Raw genomic sequence first — 19,776 nt, 5'->3', positions numbered from 1 at the left:
ATTCATTTTCCTTTTAAAGCATTGTCCAATGTATGATACTCATGTGCGGTAACCTCATATGCCCCTTTTTCCTATCACGTACAGGTTTTAAATCCCAAGAAGAAGGGCAAAAAGAAGAAGTATGTCAATTCAGGAACTGTGAGTCTTTCCACCTCCCCTGTACTTGCCTGTGTATAAGGTGGCAGGCAGCAGCTATGAGGACTTGGGCTTTGAAGCCACAAATTCAAGTCCCGCTGTTGTCAAGCTAGAATAATGGCAACTAGTTTTTGGAGTGGTGCTGGTTTGGTTGATGTCTACTGTTGAGGTCCGCTTGAGGCAGGCAACGCAAGCCACAAGCTGAACTGGTGCAACATGTTTCGCACACCTCTTTCACTCTGATTGTCTCCTTGCGTTCCTGTATTTGTGATCTGGTTCTGTGTGTGGTTTGTAACACAAAAATATACAACATATATATAACTATATATAACTTCAATTTCCCCTTGTCACAGTATAATAAATTGAAATTAAATTGGAATTAGTGGCTGCTCATTGGTAATGTTTATGTTACTCACACCAAATATTTTATGTCTTTTTCTCCCAATGTCTGCTACGCCCTCTGGCAACTTGTATGTGTTTGTCCCTTCCCATTGGCATGAATATGGCTCCGTTTTCATTTGTGTGTGTGTGTGTGCGTGCATGTGTCTGTGTACACACAAGGTAACTCTGCTGTCCTTCAAAGTGGAGTCTGAGTACACCTTTGTGGATTTCATCCGAGGAGGGTGAGTGGAATTAATGATTAGCCCGCTCTCACAGTGTCAATGCCACCCAGTTGTGTGCACAAGTGCGTACGTGTGTGTACTTTGACACACCAAAAGCTTTGCGAGCATCAGACTGAATTGATATTGACTTTGACAAAATTACACCTGAGGAATTTTGCACTCCTAATTCTCTTGTATGTATTCAGGTCATTATTCTCTTATAATTGAGTATTTTGTTTGCCAGAAAGTGGTAGGACGAATATTGTGAATGCGTACTCATGAGCACCTAAAATCTGATCACCTTCTGTTTTGTTGTTTTGCCTAAATGTACAATCCTTAGCAAGTTTATTAGAATATTTTTTTATATTTTTGTCGTGAATGCATCAGTTAGTCGAGGTTCTTTAACCAAATTACATTTTACAGTGTAATAATGAATGTTATCCATTAATGTTCACATGCACTACTGTATAATATTTCCTGCATGTACATTGACTTGTGTTTTTTGTTGTTTCTTCACTTTTGGGGTGAATTTTATGTGCACCAGGACGCAGCTGAACTTCACTGTTGCTATAGACTTTACAGCATCAAATGGTAAGATTCTTAAGGCCCTTTCACGTTGCATCTTGAATCACAAAAATTTTCAATTTAGGCGAGCGCCATGATGACATCTTGGTGCATTCAATTAGAGAGTTGGTGGAGAAGTAATTTCAAAGTGAGAATAGCACAAGATTTTTGAAAATGCAGCGTGACATAGTAAAAAGGGAAACTGGTCCCTGCTCATCCATGCTCGTACACCTCTAAGCAGCTCTGATGGCTAATGGTTGAGTCTAAACTCAAATTTAAAATTTCTGTCGTGCCATTAGAGTCTGAGAAACTCATCCTTTGCTGCTCATCTCCCTCCTCTTCCTCTTTCTTCTAAGCAAATCCAGGGCTTTTCGTTGAAACAGTGACAAACACTGCGGCCTACTTTGTTATGATGTCAAGGCACCAGGCCACTTCCAAACAGCGCCAAATATGGGCAAGCTTGCACCATGTCCTCTGTCATTTCCGCGCTGTCTTGCATCCCTCTGCAGTTTGAAGCCTTATATGTACAGCCTAATACAGCCTGAAAATCTGATTTGAAGAAGGGATTCATTGTCTTTAACCAATAGAATTACTACGGAAGTTTTTCAGAAAGCTGTGATTTCCGGATTTTAATTTTTTACTATTTATGTTCACATAGGTCATTAAATGTTAATTCATTTAACTCAAATTCTGAACAAGTAGTGTGCAGTTTATTTATATTTAATAATCTTTGAAATTCATATTACATTATTCAGTTTGTTAATCATTGATCACCCTCATGAATAGACATCCATTTGTAAACTCGTATCCCTGTTGAACTTGTTAAATAGAGTGTGATGATTTCAAATTCAATATTTTATATGATCTGGCTATTATGCATACATGTTTTTTCAGTAGAGGCGGTTGTAGTGCCTCTTATAGGTATGGAGTGTGTCGTATGTTTTTTCTGTTTCCTAATTACCTAAATTAGACATAAGAGGAAGCAACATATGTTATCAAACATTCATTTTATAATATCTGAAAGCAAGCGATTAGGCCGGTGATCTTTTTCCTTCTCTTTGTTTTGTTTTGTTTTGTTTTGTTTGCCTCTGCAAGGGAATCCATCGCAGCCCACCTCACTCCACTATATGAGCCCCTACCAGATGAATGCATATGCCATGGCCCTGAAAGCAGTGGGTGAGATTATCCAGGACTATGACAGTGACAAGCTCTTTCCTGCCTATGGCTTTGGCGCTAAGCTGCCCCCTGATGGCAAAATCTCCTATGCTTTCCCACTGGTAAGAAACACACCATTTCATATCACCTGCAGAGGTCAAACACACACGTATACACTCACACACAGCACACCCGTAGCATGATGTGGTTGGGACCGGGAGTTGTTGTTGCGACAACAGCTGGCTAACAAGTTGTGCTCATCTGCCTGCCAGCAGGAATCGCTCAGCACCCTTTCGCCTTGCAACTTGTGTCCTTCCGCTTGGCTCTCCAGACAGCCCTTACTTTGTCACCAAAATACTTTTGACCTACAGAATAGGATTGCCCTACGTATATGCATAAATGAATACTGGACAAGTAAACAATACATTACAAAACAGGAAATAATGCAGAGCAGAATGCGAGATTAGCCAAGGAACAGTACAGGAGAAGCTCGTATCTTGAACACAACCTATTTCAGGATGCCAGTTGCCCATCATCATCACACATAGAATCCGGCACGTCACACACATTTTTGCTGCCAGCCAACGTCACAGAGGGCCATCACGACTGAGTCAAGGATATAAGTCCCCAATCACAAGAAATTAACAACAAATTAAATTTGAATTTATCCTGAGATGGGATTTGGTGAAAAAGAATGGTTGCAAACCTGGTTAAAGTAAAGAAAAATGTAACTTTACATCAGATTTTCTGCCTTGAGAACAAGAACAAATCCATTTATCAATGAGTACAAGGTAGACATACTGTTTTTTCTTTAGTGAGCCAATAAAATGATGTGGCAGGCTAAAACTGCTCCCCCGGCCTTGAGTTTTACACCTTTACTTTAGATGCTCATTGAGCTGATGTCTCACATCATGATTTGCTGAAGTCGTGGTATTCTCTCCTGAAATTCACAATTTTATTCCCTTCGTGTCATGCACTATAAAGTAAGAGTTTCAGAATAATTTGGATGGTGTAAAAATTCATGCATTTATGTTATAACCGCACAGACAACTTTTATTCTGTGTTCATTGGATTGCTTTACAAACACGATTGCTGCAGTTTATTTGTATTGATTCTCTTTGCTTAAAAGCCTCTTCACTTTTGCCCACAGTTTGAGAGCAATACGTTACATATATGTACTATGAATATGAGTAAAAAAAGAAAAAAATACAAGAGCTTAAGTCTGACTTAAAGGTGTTGTCTTTCATAATGCATTGCTTTGTTTTTCAGGGTAGCAATAATGATAATCCAAACTGCGTGGGCATCGATGGCGTCATGGAGGCCTACTTCCAGAGCCTAAGAACTGTACAGCTCTATGGACCTACCAACTTTGCACCTGTCATAAACAAAGTGGCAAAGTGAGTGTTTGCCGAGGGTTTAGAACTAAATGACATTTGTAATACAATTGCAATTGTATTTGTTGATCTTCCTCTAAAGTCAATTAAATTTAGTTGGCCAAATGAAAAGCAGAGGATGAATATTTCTTTGGGGTCATACGTAAACCCTTGATCACATGTATGCAATTCTGTTAAAGACTGAGATTATTGTAGACTCGTGTGCAATGTTATTTTATAGTCTGTCTTTTCGCCAAAGTATCTGTGTGTGTGCGTGTGTGTGTGTGTGTGTGTGTTTGCGTGCGTGCGTGTGTGTGTGCGTGTGTGTGTGTGTTTGTGTGCCAGCTGTGCATCAGAGATAACAGATGGCTCGCAGTACTTTGTCCTGTTGATGATCACAGATGGAGTCATATCTGACATGGTCCAAACCAAAGAGGCCGTGGTCAATGTGAGTAAACACACATGTTTGTGCAGGCACGTTTCCAACACATTTCTTTGGCTTGCATTCACTTCTAACAGATTTACCATACGTGACTGATAATGCGACCCATGTCAATCCCATATGCAATATTTCACTTCATGAAACCTCTGTCAGTTTTTTATTTGATATAGCCAAAGATCCTAACAGCCTGTGCTCATGAGGATTGAATACAAATGTATGCATAAAATATTACTTTTGTTGATGTGAGACATATCTGTCATACCTGTCCTTCAATTGCCCTTTTCCTGCATTTCTGAATGGGGCAGAGACAGATTAATTGCGCCACCCTTTTGTAGTACAATATAAAACATTTTGCTTTTCCATTTTGTCCTGCCAGTGTGATTGTCATTTATGCCACAATGTATGTGTCACTGCTTTGGATTTTCATGTGGTCTTTCTTTTGTGCTGTCTCCTGTGCAGGCAGCACCACTCCCACTGTCTATAATCATCGTAGGTGTAGGGCCCGCTGAGTTTGATGGTGAGTATTACAGGGTCGGGATATGACTGGAAAAAAAGAATGAGTGACAAATTTTAATATTTACGACTATTTCTAAAGAACTAGTGGCGCTGGTTAAAGCGGAAGTCCAATTTTTTCTTGAAGATAATGTGTTCTATGCCCCCGCACTAGTCTAAAGACAACATTTTGATTCGTATCGTGTATGTGGAAGATGAATTACGCAGCACAATCCTTCTCAATCCTTCTCAAAGGGCTGCCATTTTGCCACTTAAAATGACATCACAGTGCTCAAGCGCTCAAGTAAGGACCGTCACATGACCAAAGCCAGAAAATAGATGAGCCATGTCTTTACTTGAGCCCTAAGGCACTGTGATGTCATTTCCATTTCTAGCAGGATTTCTTGTGTATTAACCTTTTGCATGCAGGCAGAATGGGTTTCTTTCCCACTCGTTGACAGTGTGAATGTTCGTGTGAATAGTCGTCTGCCTCTATATATATCCTGTAATTGACTGTCCACCAGTCCAGCCTGTCCAGGCTCCAGTCTGTCTTTCACCTGAAGTCAGCTACGATAGGCTCCAGCTCTCTGCAACACTAACCAGTATAATCAATATAGACAGGGATGGCGCGACACTGGAGCTCGAGGGGCATCGGAAATCGACTTAGCTCCTGGAGCATTTGAGTTAAGATTCTAAAATACAGTATATTTATAAATGATTTTCTTATCCCCAGTATGTATCTGCAAAGCTCTCGTTTAGCCTCAGGAAAGAAATACATTCTGGTGCTCTGCTTGAGTATAGAGAATAGATGGATGGAATAGAAAAGATAATATTTCACACCCTAGATCCATACAAAAATTCCCAGCAGGAGAAAAGAATCCAAAGCGGTGTTGACCTGTAGTGATTAGTTGCGGTTGTGAAGATATGATTGGCAATTTTGCCAGAGAGAAAAGGGAGGAAAGTGATCGATCTTTTCTGTTGACTTTGCTTTCTCCACAACTCCCTCTCCATGGTTCACCTGGGTTTTATTTTAAGGCAATGCCAATACATTTGTTGGTAAACACGGGTGCCATCAATTGATATGTTCAATTCATTCCAGCATGAAGCCTTGAGTTAGTGTAGTTTAATGTCAAACCCTGGCTTGCCATCAGCTATGAACCTTTAGCTGATGCTACGGTTCAATGATGTGTGACGATTTAATCCTCAGCCTGGGTTGGATTGTCCTTTATTCTTTTCTAATTTGGAAATCCAGTATCAGGATTAATAGTGAATGCAATGCAGTCAGCCATGGTTGAAGGTCACATGTGCTACCTATTTGTGTGTGTCTCGACATACATTATATTCAATACTCATACTGACTCATACTGAGTTCCAATTGTAAGAGAAATGCTGCCTCTAGCGCTCTGGCATGGTTGCACCTTGATGTGTTTGCTTGGCTGAACACATTGTGTTGAGCAGCCATTCTGCAATCGGCAACGTGCACTCTGACAACAACAAGGATGTGAATGCCTTCATTGCAAAGCCACACGTAAACAAAAATAGATCTGTCATGCCAACATCAAGTATCAGGCCTACAGACATACCGAAAAACAAACAGGGCAATAAGTGGCTTTTTCAGTGTACCTCACGTTATGATCGGTGAGCATATACCATGACCTTTGACATCTTTCCATTGCAGTGTTTCATTTCCAGATGGGGCTTGACAGTACTGTAAATACAGTATGCATTCATTACATGTGAGATTGTAATGGTTCTGCAATTGAGGACATCTAAACACATTTCCCCAACAAGTACTCTCTTATTGTTAGCACAAATGTCTTATGAAGCTCTCCCGCAGCTTCACATTTAAACGACTGGGCTTCTCAATTTTCTGACCTGTGATTTGAATTTGTGTCATCTTTGCAGGAGCTATGACATTTTTTGTTACATAAAATGTTCTGTCCACACTCCACTCAACACCTTTCTCCTCATGCCGTTCCATTTCAGTAATTACAATGATCATTTTCATTTTCCCTCTCAGTGGCTCTGTTATTGAGTCATTCTTTCACTGTCTCTCTGCTGCTTTTAGCAATGGAAGAGCTGGATGGAGATGAGGTGAGAGTATCCTCCAGAGGGCGCCTCGCTGAGAGAGACATTGTGCAGGTACTCATCACCATTCCATTGAACTTGGCTGGGGAGATTTAAGCAGTAACAAAGTGCATAGTGAAAGAAGGCTTCAATCAGCCTCTAAATTGGTTCCCTTCTTCCATTTAACTCATGTGCACGCTCTGAATTTTTTAGGACATACTAGTACTTGCACATGTTTTTTTTCCCCCAGTTCTTCAACAAGTGTACTTATTTTGTTTTTCATATACGCACGCACGCACGCACGCACACACACACACACACACACACACACGGCGCACAAAAGAAAGAGAACTTCACACACGCACACAGTTAAGCCTGTGCTTTGCACTAGATGCGCTGAGCATGAAAATAAGGCACTTAATTTTAAAAAATGCTGGTGATTTAAAGGTTTGGGCCATAATACTAGCCTAAAAGCGATCAGTAAATCAAAGTCAACCTCAACGACTGTGCTTAGACTGCCCCCGCTTTCGCCTCTGTCGACGGGTAAGAGATATTGTGCTATAGCCACTGCCTATATATGGCATTAATAGCTCTAAGACACGAAAACAACACAGTGGTAGGAGGCATGTGAATTGAAAATAATAATAATGTAGCATTATATTAGATGTAAAAGTTCATATTATGTATATGGCTGCAAGTTAAAGTTTTGCTGACCTACATTCGCCCAGATTTTTAAGACTATGTACATTAATCAAAGGCCTGCTTATTGACTGCATGATTTCTGCTCTCAGGCCAAAGCTGTATTGATATTGCCATCATGTTTCAGCATCAGGGCCCTTCCACATAACTGTCCGCTGTTTGTTATACAACTACAATCTCATTTGCGTGCATGCTTCCAATTACCTTTAACCTTTCAATGACAATAATTCTTTAAGACTTCGTGAGGAGAAGGGGGGGGGGGGCAACAACAAAAATCAATTGATCGATTCAGTTACTGCAGCCTACTTGATATCGATCCAAAATGTTGTTCACCGCTATTTTGTATGGCAGCACCGCTGACTTTCCCACCCAACGTAAATCACATAGTTCTCATTAGAGGAACAATCATGTTGTGTTCTGCGACATGTATTTTGTTTACAGGATTATCAAACCATTGATTTTAGGGGGAATTTAGATTGACAGAAAATAGACCTTGCCTTGTGCCTTTGTAGTGAGACTGTTGTAGTGAGTCCAAGATATCTGGTTAAGACATTTTCATAACACATTGCAATCTGTGGGTTGTATACAGTTTCAAACTGCATTCATTTTTTTATATTCCAGCATACACGGAGTATTAATCCACAAGGAGTGTTCATCACACTTCACTTTTTCTTACTTGCACTTTCACGATGAACAAACGCTGCATAGATCTATCAAATCGGCCTATAAATTAGTCAAAGGGTTTTAACACTGTCTCCACATTTCTCCACACTCCTGAGGCTGTGTCATCAGTAGAAACTGGGAGTTCAGTTCAAACCCACATCGTTTGATGGCCATCCGGAAGGTTCTGGATAGATCTAGATTAAATCCACCTTAATTTAATTAATGCCAATGTTCATTTAAAGGCCTGTTGACCTCTTAATTTCGATTTAGTATGTACAAACAAGAAAGACTAAAATAATTTAATCCATCTTGAGTGCCACTGTACTGTTTAAGTCAGGTATTGGTTGTAGAATTCTTACTTGTGTTTGATTCCCAGATTATCCATCGACCATGTTTTCTATCGTTTGCCCAGAGCATAGAAATCAAAATCCATCCATCCATCCATTTTTTGTACCGCTTAGTCCCCACGGGGGTCGCGGGCGTGCTGGAGCCTATCCCAGCTGTCATCGGGCAGTAGGCGGGGGACACCCTGAACCGGTTGCCAGCCAATCGCAGGGCACACAGAGACAAACAACCATACGCACTCGCACTCACACCTAGGGACAATTTGGAGTGCTCAATCGGCCTACCAAGCATGTTTTTGGGATGTGGGAGGAAACCGGAGTGCCCGGAGAAAACCCACGCGGGCCCGGGGAGAACATGCAAACTCCACACAGGGAGGGACGGAGGTGGAATCGAACCCGCACCCTCCTAACTGTGAGGCGGACGTGCTACCCAGTGCGCCACCGAACCGCTGAAATCAAAATCAATAATTGATAAATAATGTATATTTAGTTTAATGACATCATTTAGAAATAATCTCCAGAGGTAATTTTCAATGGGAAACAACATGGAGCAATTGGGTAAATAATACATTTGTACGTCTAGTTGTTTTGGGGGTTGTGTACATTTTTGAAAGAATGAAAGAGATTAGTGCGAAATCTGTTATGAGATGTCATTGATCGATCATGTCTCATTTCACTTAAATTGGCCTATTAGTCAAAAAGACAAGTGAGTGCAGAAAACAGCATTGTTTAATCATAATTAGTCCATACAAGTAATTGAACTTGGTCAATATGTTTTTGTTCCCTGCCTCTCCAGTTCGTTCCCTTCCGAGACTACGTGGACAGATCTGGAAACCAAGTCCTCAGTATGGCGCGGCTGGCGAAGGACGTCCTCGCTGAGATCCCCGACCAGCTTTTGTCCTTCATGAAGAGTCGAGGAATTGAACCAAGACCATGCATCTCTTCCTCGCCCCTTCCATAACAGCACAAAGTGATCCTGCCTGATTCCCCCTCCCTCCACCTAAAACTTTATCCTCCTTTTTGACACCTCCACTACCAACAGTGAAGTCACTTTGCCACGCAGTAGTGAACAAAAGCATCCTTCCTTCTCACCAGTCAAGTTCAAGCGCAGCAAAGCATTAACACCAAGTCCTGGCTTTACTTGCAAATGTGTACTACAACTTTGCATTATATTAATTCCTAATCATATATGAGATTATAGACATAAAATAAAAGCAGAAATTTGGGGGAGGGGGGGCGAGGAGCGCGGGATTGTAAATTCTAATTTTACAATATAAATTCGCCTGAATCGAATAGAATTAGTAAACTATATGAATATTTAATTGTATCTTCATTCTTACAAATAAACAGACACACACACACTCGTAATTCGTTTTGCCACACCCACTCATCCTTTCGCTGCGTGAAGTGATGCTGGGTGCAGATTTGCCCTCCCGCTGTTAGAGAAATGCCATTCTCCCTCTCTGGCTGCCCTGGAGAGAGGAAGTGGAGGAGGAGGAGGTGTAGAGAGTGAAGAAATGAAAAGTGAGGCAGGTGCAGGAGAGCAAGGAAGCAAGCGTGGAGACAAGTGAGGAGGAATAAAGGAAGATCCGGAGACTGACTTGATGCCTGAAACGAGGATGGAGGATGTTGGATGATGGGAAGTAGGAATGACAATGAAGGTCACAAAAGGCACACATTTCTCTTTCTGATGGGCATTTTTGTGGGGAAGAGACGCTCCCTGGTGGACAAATGCACATTCTTTGAAAGGCAATAGACTTGAATCTGAGTGTAGATTGTCCTATGCATGCCTCCACTACTGTTTATCCGTCCTCCACGACTTGACTGGGTGTCAGAAACTGAGCTGTGAACAAAGGTCGCCCACTTGTGACCATCATTTGTACAGACAAGTATCTGTATTATGCATGCAAACTACTATGATCATCACAGACAGTAGTTAAAACAGTAGTGATGAAATGACTTAATACTACAGTCAAATTCAATCAACCAGGTGTATTTTTTAAAATGTATTTTTCAGCGTAAAGATGGTGATTTAACAGGATGCTGTAAACATTTGTGCAAGTATATGAATCAATTTTAAAACCTAGTATTCTTGATAATATAAAAGATGTTGTCCTTGCGTCTCTTGCATGTTGGGAATAATTGTCTCAGTATTCCAAATATTTTGATCACTGCTGTATTCTGACTTAAATTAGCCTGTGGTCTTTATTTAACAATAGAATATTTGTTTCTGTCTCATCATTGGCTTATGCACGAATAGAAATGCCCATACATAGATTTCTTGTACAGGAAATCAAGTTTTAATTCATTAGGTTATATGCTTGAAACCAAAACTGGTTTAGGCGCTCGGTAGCAAGACAGGAAACTTTTTTATTCTGTGTAATGTTGAGTCTATATTGTATTTTGGTGTAATAAATGTTTGGACTGCTTAACTGGTCAAACGTAATACATGTCTAAGTTTTTGATCAAATGGATGAACACGTGTGAAAATATGAAGGACCAAAAGTGCCAAAATAAAATAAATAAATACACCATGGAATGTTTAATTTAAAATGTAATTATTAATTACATGTTAAATGTATTAATTAAATATGTATTATTCAAACATGGAATTAAATAAACCAAATGAATAAATAAAAACACTCAATAATTAACTGCACCATTAAATAGGAATAATTCAGTGTTTAATTTAGTAATTCAATATGGAATTAAATATAGCACTGTCATTTATTAATGAAATTTCCAATAATTAAAGGTAAATTATGAATGTTATTTCTCTGTTTCACTGAAACATCCGTGTTGCAGAGTTTTATTTATTTAATCTGTCAAACTCTTCCATCGAAATTAGTGGGCGGGGCTCAAACCTGGCTAACTCAATCCTGTCTAATCCACTGCTTTAGCCTGTGTGTGGTCATGGCGGCTACGATGCTGATTCAAACTAAAGTTATGTTTTTAATGTAGTGCTTCAAACTAGGGTTAAAGTTTCAGAGTAGGGTTTCAAACTCAAGTGAGCATTGCGAACTAGGGTTAGGGGTTCGAAGTTTTAAACAACAGTTAAGGTTTCAAGTTAGGTTTAGGTTTTCAAACTCGTGTTACAGTTAGTGTTTTATAGTAGGGTTTAAAACTAGGGTTAAGGTCTCAAACTAGTGTCAGGGTTTCAAAATGATTTCAAACTAGGGTTAGGTTTTAAAGTATGATTAGGGTCAGAGTTAGAGGTTAGGGTTAAATTTCGAGTTTCAGGTTAGGTGTTAGGGGTTAAGGTTTAGGGTTTAGGGAATACGGTTATTGATCAAATTTTGTAGTAGGGTTTCAAACTAAAGTAAGTATTTCAAACTAGGGTTAGGGTTTCGAAGTAGGGTTTCAAACTAGGGTTTGGGTTTTGTAGGGTTTAAAACTAGGGTGAAAGTTTCAAACTAGGGTCAAGGTTCAAAAGTAGGGTTTCTAATTTAGGTAATTGTTAAGTAGTACAGATTAAAACTAAAGTAACCTTTTTGAACTAGGGTTAGGGTTTCAAAGTAGAGTTTTAAACTAGGGTTTGGGTTTCAAGTAGGGTTTAAAACTAGAGTTAAGGTTTCAAAGTAGGGTTTCAAACTAAGGTTAGAGTTGAGTTAGGGGTTAGAAATACAGGGTTAGGGGTTCAGGTTAGGGTTAAAGTTCTTGGTTAACTGTTGTAGTAGTTTCAAACTAAAGTCAGAGTTTCAAACTAGGGTTTAGGTTTCAAAGTGGGGTCTCAAATTGAAGTTAGGGTTTCGAACTAGCGGTAGGGTTTCAAACTAGGGATAAGGTTTCAAAATAGGCTTTCGAACTAAAGTTTGGTTTTTAATGTAGGGCTTCAAACTAGGTTTAGGGTATCAATGAGCGTTTCAAACTAGGGTTAATGTTTTAAAGTAGCTTTGTAAGTAAAAGTATAGTCATAATAGAGGAAGTAGCTTTGAACCTAGGGTTTCAATCTAGGGTTAGAGTTTCAAAATAGTGTTTCAAACCAGGGTTAATGTTTCCATTCTTACCATTGTTAGCACTATGTGGATTTTGACGTAAATATTCACCCTGCGTGTGTTCGGAGGGAAAATTCTATTTGTTGCATGAATGTTTGCTACCCGTTCAACTGCTCTCTCTGTCCTGATGCCCAGCAGATTTATCTGAGCTCTCATAGAAAACAGATGCCGAGATTTGGAAAGTATCCTTATTATGACAAAGCAAGACTGCAGGCAAGAGTAATTACTCTCTGAGGGTTAACTCCAGAATTGTCTCTCATCTTATCAATACAAAGCCTTTGAGAATGACAGCAAGAAACCACTCTGATTGATGACTAGAATGCTTTTCTGACTCACTCATTGGAATTAGTTTGTTGATTAGAGCGGCATCTTTTTTAAAACACGTTTTTATTCTCGGACTGACTGCCAACAAGTGAGACGAGACACAAGTGAACCGAGGAACAAAGACAATATGATGTAACAAAGAACATACGGATAGACCAGCCCCTAACTGCAGGCCTGCTGGGTTAGAGGCCTGGGCCTAAAGTCTGCAACACAGACCGAACACCCAGAAAGATACTCAAAACACACAAAAAAGGAAACAAGGAGAATGAAGGCCTGGATCCACATTCAGGGTCCAACAAACAAGTTGGCACATGTGCAAAGGTCAATCACCTGTCATGTGGGTCTGAAACGCCAGTTGTATTGGATGTGCGTGCGGCAGTTGTTATTTCTTGAGTAATTGTACTGGATATGTATTGATGCGGCTGGATGTATGGTTGGTTGAAGCCAAGGAAGAAGACAGAGGTGTGGAGCAGAGTGCGGATGTGTGCCTACAACTGTGAATGGGCGCTTGAAATTGTGGGACAGGAGAACTGAACCATCTTTTAGTCTCTCTATTTGTCAACCAACGTGATGGTTTACTTTTCAGACTTAGCTGTAGCAGACGTGTGTGACATCACATACGCTGTGATCATGACATCTTGTGAAAGGACACTGAATCTCTCCTTTTTCATCAATAACCGCTTCAAACAACAACTTTAGTGTGTTTTCCTCTATTTTGATTTTTTTTCCACCTGATGTTTTCACATATTTCTTGGAATATTACAACATAATACCTTGAAGATTTTATGGTTATTTTTCACTTTATTTTACCTGTTGTTTCATTTAACTGCAACATATGCCTTAAAAGTGTCTGTCACTGTTTTGTATGAAACCCTATTAATTGTGCAGGCTCTGATCAGTAGAAGTCTGCACAGGGAAGAACTGAATAGATTGTTTATTATACATGGATAATAAAACTGTGTATTAGTGCAGTTGACAGCAACAGCCATGTGGAAAAGTGGTGACTCATGTGCATGGTAAATCTGGATGACAACGGGCTCACTGCTCAGAACTATTAAACACAATGTTCTAAAGAGGTTGCTGGACGTAAACATGCTACTTAAGGGAGTACGGTGCAGCAGTGAGGGAAATACAGGAGTCGAAAAGTGAAGGAGCCCACTGTAACACACTCAGCCTGATGATAGCCTCTTAAGTGCTTACCAAAAGTGACTTCATTTTTTATTTACCACCTCAATCGCTCACTCACTCTACAACTGCTCAGCACATCAACAAGCAAATCCCGCTGTCATGACAACTCACTTCTTCTGAACATAACTTTGTATTAATAGCCACTTGGAAAGTGAAGTGAGGAGCAACATCTGGCAAAAACGTGTGTTGTTTAAAAAGGACTTCAACAAAACAGGTTTTGTGGGACTTTGGGTAATGGGTCAGAGGCTGAGCTCAGGGAAAGTGTGGGCAAATATAAATGAAGCTTGGGAAGAGGAAGGGAAAAAAAAGAGACTAACTTGAAGTTAGTGGCAAACAACCTACACTAACTTAGCACATGGACAGACAGCTGTGACATTGTGTGCAAGCATTTACAAGAAACATGCTTTAATTATTGGTCTTGCGTTCCTAAAATAATTTGTTGAAGCCGTGGAACACTGGCTTTGTTTGATTTCAAGTGACAGATTTTCAGTGCTGGAAATTAATTCTGAGTAAATAATGGATGTGGCGTCTTGTTCAAAACCATGCAATGAAAAACACCAGTAGCAAAAGCAATAACAACAATGAGGCCTCTATGTTTTTTCCACTGACCTCATGAGTTGCTTCATAATACAGCTTTTTTTGCTGTTGCTGTCAAAGCTGAGAGGCACTGTGGACAGACAGATAGGGCCAAGGTCATTTCAAACCTACACGGTGTAAAAAATACTCTCCTGAGAGTCCTGAGTGAAGACTTCAATGATATATCCCTGACCAGGAAATCTGTTTTTCATGGTTGGATGTTGTGCTCGAATGAGGAAAACAAAACACTGATAGCTTGCTGAAACTGATTTAGTCCACAAAAATGTGCTATATATTTCGTTCATCATATTTTCCGTCCTTATATACTTATATAAGGACGGAAAATATGATGAACGATTGAATACCGACTGGCACAAAACAAATATTTGCACGCAATCCTCATGATGAGCTTTGAAAGGTACTTGTTGAACTTGGGCCTCGTCATGCTTCAGTAGGTTAAACAAATGGCAAAGGGAACTATGCAAATAAAGTTAAAGACGTATGAAGGATTTAAATGAGTTCATTAGTGAGCTGGTCTTATTTTGTGTTGATGAGTAAAGCACAAGCAATTGAAATAAAACAACAATAGTATCTTAAAAAACAATCAACTCAAAAGGAGTAGGTTTCAAAAACTCAACTCTGTTACTTATGAAATGTGCGTCAGTGATGTCAGGGGTCAATAACCTGTCATTCACTTACTCTTCAACCTTCAAACAAAGCTGCACCCGCATTTCAATAAACAGTATTCACTTTCAAAACTGAATTGCTTCACTCGTCCTTCACTGCTATTTCGAACCAAGAAACACATTTTTTCACTGTCACCCTCTGGACAACATACGTACGTGGCTGGGAAAATAAGAAACAGAATGTTGCTCAAAACTATTAACAGTATGTTTCTTATCTATGTCAAACCTGCTTGGAATTATTTTTTTCATTTACATTTTTTACTAATTAGGGAGCAAAGTTCAAGGAATAGTAAACTATGTTCAGTGGGTTAAGCAGGGTTAAAGGTGGTGGATTCAGTTGTGGCCTTGGCCCATCTGCTGTTACGTCAATACAAGAGCGGTTCCAGGATGTTCTTTTCTCTCCCAGTGCTAAAGGGCTTGACTGAGGGGCTGAGAAATGATTCATAAATATGTTTTCTACACAATTAATTAAAATGCGGATGAGGCTTAATTGGGGCGACATAGATTTCTAATAGGGCTATGGCCCCTTTTTACTTTCACTGAGCAGTTCACTCCTGACCTAGCTGGCCTCGTTTTCATTCTATGCTGACCTTAAAAAGTTTGAAAAAGAACAGCTATGTCATCTGTGCCAGTCTAAAGAGCTCTACATTTCAGTCTACAAGAATTTTCTCCTAAAATTGTGCTGTTTTAACCAGTTTGTAAAACATTGTGAGCATTGTGATTGAATTTGGGTCAATTTGGACCTGCATTGACCTTACGGTTCAATTAAAAAAAAAAAATTGGAAGTTACACATGGAAAATGTTTCACCTTCATAATTCTTACTCAAGTAGTTACTCGGAGGACTAGCTTTTACTTGATTCATAGTTCTAAAGTAACTACTCTTTCTTGAGTACTATTTCTGGCGACTCTGTCCACCTATATGTCTCTATGTGAGGAAATGGAATGCGGTATTTTCTTGGAAGAATTATGTGGTTTCTTCAGTATTGCAGCAGTACCCACAGCACACTAACTTTACAAAATGTTGCAGTGCATGTGTGCTCTGTATGTGTACCATAGGTACCTGCTGCTCTTGACAGCCTGGAGCTCACACATGGTGGTTTTGTGTGTCACGGTGTGTTTCACATTTTTTTCCAGAGCCATAAATCCCACCGTCCTCTTCTGGTTACTTCTTGGCCTGCGGCTGACTTGCTCATAGTTTGAATTCTGTTGCCAATTTAGGGTCAAAACAACACTTGTTCAACAAAGTTTGCTTGTTGATAGAAAAGGCTGAATCATTCGCACCTCAGCTCACCCAGGTTGACGTATGTTGCACCTTCACAGGCGTAGCATTATATGTGATAATAGTGATATTATTAAATGTCTAGTTTTTGTTTGCATTTGTTTTGTATATTTTGGTATATTTTGTACTTATGGTCTCATGTCTTTGAGATAAACTAGCAGTCGCTCAAGTGTAATTAAATTTCAAGTAGGCAGTTCTCCTTTTCTTTGATTGCATTTCCATCCACTAAATCCACTTTCATCCTTAAAATGTCTCGTAGTATACATGGTGGCTGTTTACAATCACGGTAATGGGCCCTGCCAGTCTTTGTCTGGGTTAATTATTTTCCAAATTTATTCCTGTCATTATCACTGTTCAGTGGTAGTTCTTATTATCTTGCATTTGCATTATTATCCCATGTCACGCAGTGGATAATAATACGTATAATTGCATGCAAAGAGAAGCCCAAACATTGCAATAATTAACTTTTTCCTTGACTTCTTACATTTGAGGCAGCCAAGTCTGTTTATTTCATCCAACAGCCAGTTGAATGTGCCATTTTCATCAAGCACTGTTCGGTCCACATACATATCCATCTTAAGGTTAGCACATTGATAGATGTGTTGTGCCGCCTGAGGGTCTGGTCCAGGACAGGATAGTGAGTCGGTGAAGCCCAATCGGAACATACTGGTAAAACGGCTAACCCTAGTCCAGAGGCAATGAAGCTTCACCCAGTCCTTTTGTGGCAATTCTGCTTCAGGTGGGTCTTTGGTATAAGGAAGGAATGTAAGCTGTTTTGGTTTTAGTCTTTTCAATCTGCCCCTCCGATCTTTGAGCAGATCAGACTGCAATGTGGTGGGAGAGGTGGTGTGGTTTACTGAGACCCCAGGAGTTGCGCCTCTATGACCAGCTGGTCGGTGTGCAAGGTTTTCAGATTTGAGGCAATGCCTGACAGTACTGGCAGGAAGACAGTGGGAGTCTTTACATGACAAGGTATAATTATGTGAATCAGGAATAACCAGTACGTATTTGATTAAAGAATCAATAAAAGATGGCTAAAATAAAACTGTGTGGCCTAAAATCAGCCTTTAATAGATTATTACTATTTCATTTTATGGTCAGAAGATGTACAAATACTTGCGTTACCAAGATCCTGAACCACAGCACTTCTCAGTCAGAATTCTTTTGTGTTCATGATCATTTTTAGTCTTGACAAAAATATACCTAAGATGCCCACATTTGTCCTATTTAACTTTTGGCAGGTTCCAAACACAGCCATAAGGGATAAATCACTTTGATTCATTAAGTCCATGTGAGCCTTACACAACATTCTCATTTGTTAGTATTTGCAAGTGTGAACACACCATCTGGTACCAATTCATTTGTTGGGGAGGAACAAGACCCTCTGTTTTCCTCTTGGCATGACATTATTGAGTCAGTAAGCAGCATGCACTCACTGGACACTTCATTAAGTACAAACACGCCATCCAATTGGATCCAGTAGGAATTCTGCATCTGGAATCTCAAATGGAATCCAATTAAATACACCCTCCACCAACATAATTATACGTAGAATAAGCTTCAGACCTGCAAAATGACAAAGGTTTTATTGCAACTTATAAAAATAAACAAATTAAGAAATAACGGTGAGTTCCTTTTTTCCTAGAACATCTATGATGTATTAGGGATACTATGAACCTTTGACAACCTTGACATTTGCCAATTCGGCCATTTGTGGATTTTTTTGGTGGGGACGTATCCACCATTATTTTAGATAAATAAATAGATAAATAAATAAATAAATAAATAAATAGCTTTTAGTTGTTTTTGTGCCGTGGCAAAAGCAGTATATTGTTTTGGCCCTATCTGGTGGCATCATGGTGCCCACAAAACCAACCATCCACAATTTGAAGTGAATTGAGGAGCTTCTTTTCGACAAAAGTTGTCCCTTTTCACCATCTTGTGGCTTCTGGAGGCAATTACAAACCTCTTTAGGGTTGGCGTCCTTACTAGCAGATTCTCACTATTCGCTGTAGGGATCTGTCCTCAGCCCCCGTGAAGAGCAAACTTTCTGGTTAGAACTAATAATGTAAATTGACGACCTGAAAGGAATCCATTTAACAGTATTGTGGCGATTAGGAAAGAAGGAAAAGACAACAGAGGGAGTTGACATATTTCTCGTATTTCTCATGCTTGGCCTCTCTCACTCAGTTTGTTGACGTGACACTTTGATGTGACAATAGAAACATAATAATCAGTGACATTAGTACAAATGAAACCAGACTTGTGAAACATAAGCCCTTAAGTCTGACAAGTTTTGAAAACACAGACGTCTTCTTTTATATTCAGATCGACCCCGAATTGCAACTGCTTTTCTGTGGAAGCTCAAGATCCGCTGATCTATTTGGATGCTGAAAGCCATGGCAGGATATTACGCAATGGCGGAGAAGTTAGCGATGGTTTGCATTTGAATGTAACAGCCCACAATTGTGTTGTTTTTCTGTGAACTGGAAGAACTTCACTGCCAAAGAAGCTGAAAGTATTTTAAAGGCGGACAAAAAACAAGATTATCCAAAGATACATCTGAGTGGCTACTAAGTTTGACTAGCCCACAACCAATCAGCAAGGTCTTATTAACAGTGTGAACAACATAACCTTAGAAAGTTATCACCAAGTGCTGACCTCAAGTCTAATGGACACCCACCTTTGCGCAAAAGACTTCTTGTAGAGCTTCTATACGAGAAGAAATGAACCATGGTCGTCTGATTTGCACCAGCAATTACAACACTCATTTGGAACTCCAATGTTGTCATTGGCCGAGTCGCCTTAGACATTTTGGCGCTTTTTAATTAAGAAGACAAGCAGTGCAGTCATGGCAGTGTTTGAGCACCCCTCCAAAGAATGATACAAAACTAGCTTAAAGTAAAGGGAGGGGAAAGTCGAAGGGGCCTATCTTGAGATGGAAGCCAAACTTATCTTTTATTTGCTAATGGAAAACGTTTAACCCTTGAACACATTCATTTACGTTCCATTTGCGTAGAAATGATTGGAAGCAATTACAGTGCAGTGTTTATAATAATGAGTCAGCGGTAGCTGTAGAACTCAAACACATTACTTACGTAGAAGTAAACACCCAGACTCTGATTTGTATGTAAAATTGAAAATGATTTTTTCCTGCTACTTGTGAGTTAAAGAAAAAAAAGAGCAAGTTT

The 19,776-nt window shown here is 39.7% G+C and overlaps 1 protein-coding gene across 2 annotated transcripts in view; it reads left to right on the top strand.

Annotated features, from left to right (window-relative positions):
• Positions 1–10,978, top strand: part of cpne9 (copine family member IX) — a 53,497-nt gene extending 42,519 nt beyond the window's left edge. Inside the window, exons 13-21 of one of the 2 annotated variants that reach the window (XM_037279618.1) lie at positions 85–138; positions 697–758; positions 1,282–1,328; positions 2,397–2,578; positions 3,726–3,853; positions 4,175–4,277; positions 4,731–4,788; positions 6,832–6,905; positions 9,333–10,978. In XM_037279618.1, coding sequence (XP_037135513.1) covers positions 85–138; positions 697–758; positions 1,282–1,328; positions 2,397–2,578; positions 3,726–3,853; positions 4,175–4,277; positions 4,731–4,788; positions 6,832–6,905; positions 9,333–9,497 — 873 coding nt within the window. In that variant the 3' untranslated portion in view covers positions 9,498–10,978. The remainder of the gene's footprint in view (positions 1–84; positions 139–696; positions 759–1,281; positions 1,329–2,396; positions 2,579–3,725; positions 3,854–4,174; positions 4,278–4,730; positions 4,789–6,831; positions 6,906–9,332) is intronic. The other variant, XM_037279609.1, reaches the window with a different exon arrangement.
• Positions 10,979–19,776: the final 8,798 nt, after the last annotated feature.

This window comes from Syngnathus acus, chromosome 2 (assembly GCF_901709675.1).
Source record: "Syngnathus acus chromosome 2, fSynAcu1.2, whole genome shotgun sequence".
NCBI classification, from domain to species: Eukaryota; Metazoa; Chordata; class Actinopteri; order Syngnathiformes; family Syngnathidae; genus Syngnathus; species Syngnathus acus.
Note: the sequence above shows the minus strand (reverse complement) of the source record. Positions and strands in the feature narration are given on the sequence as shown.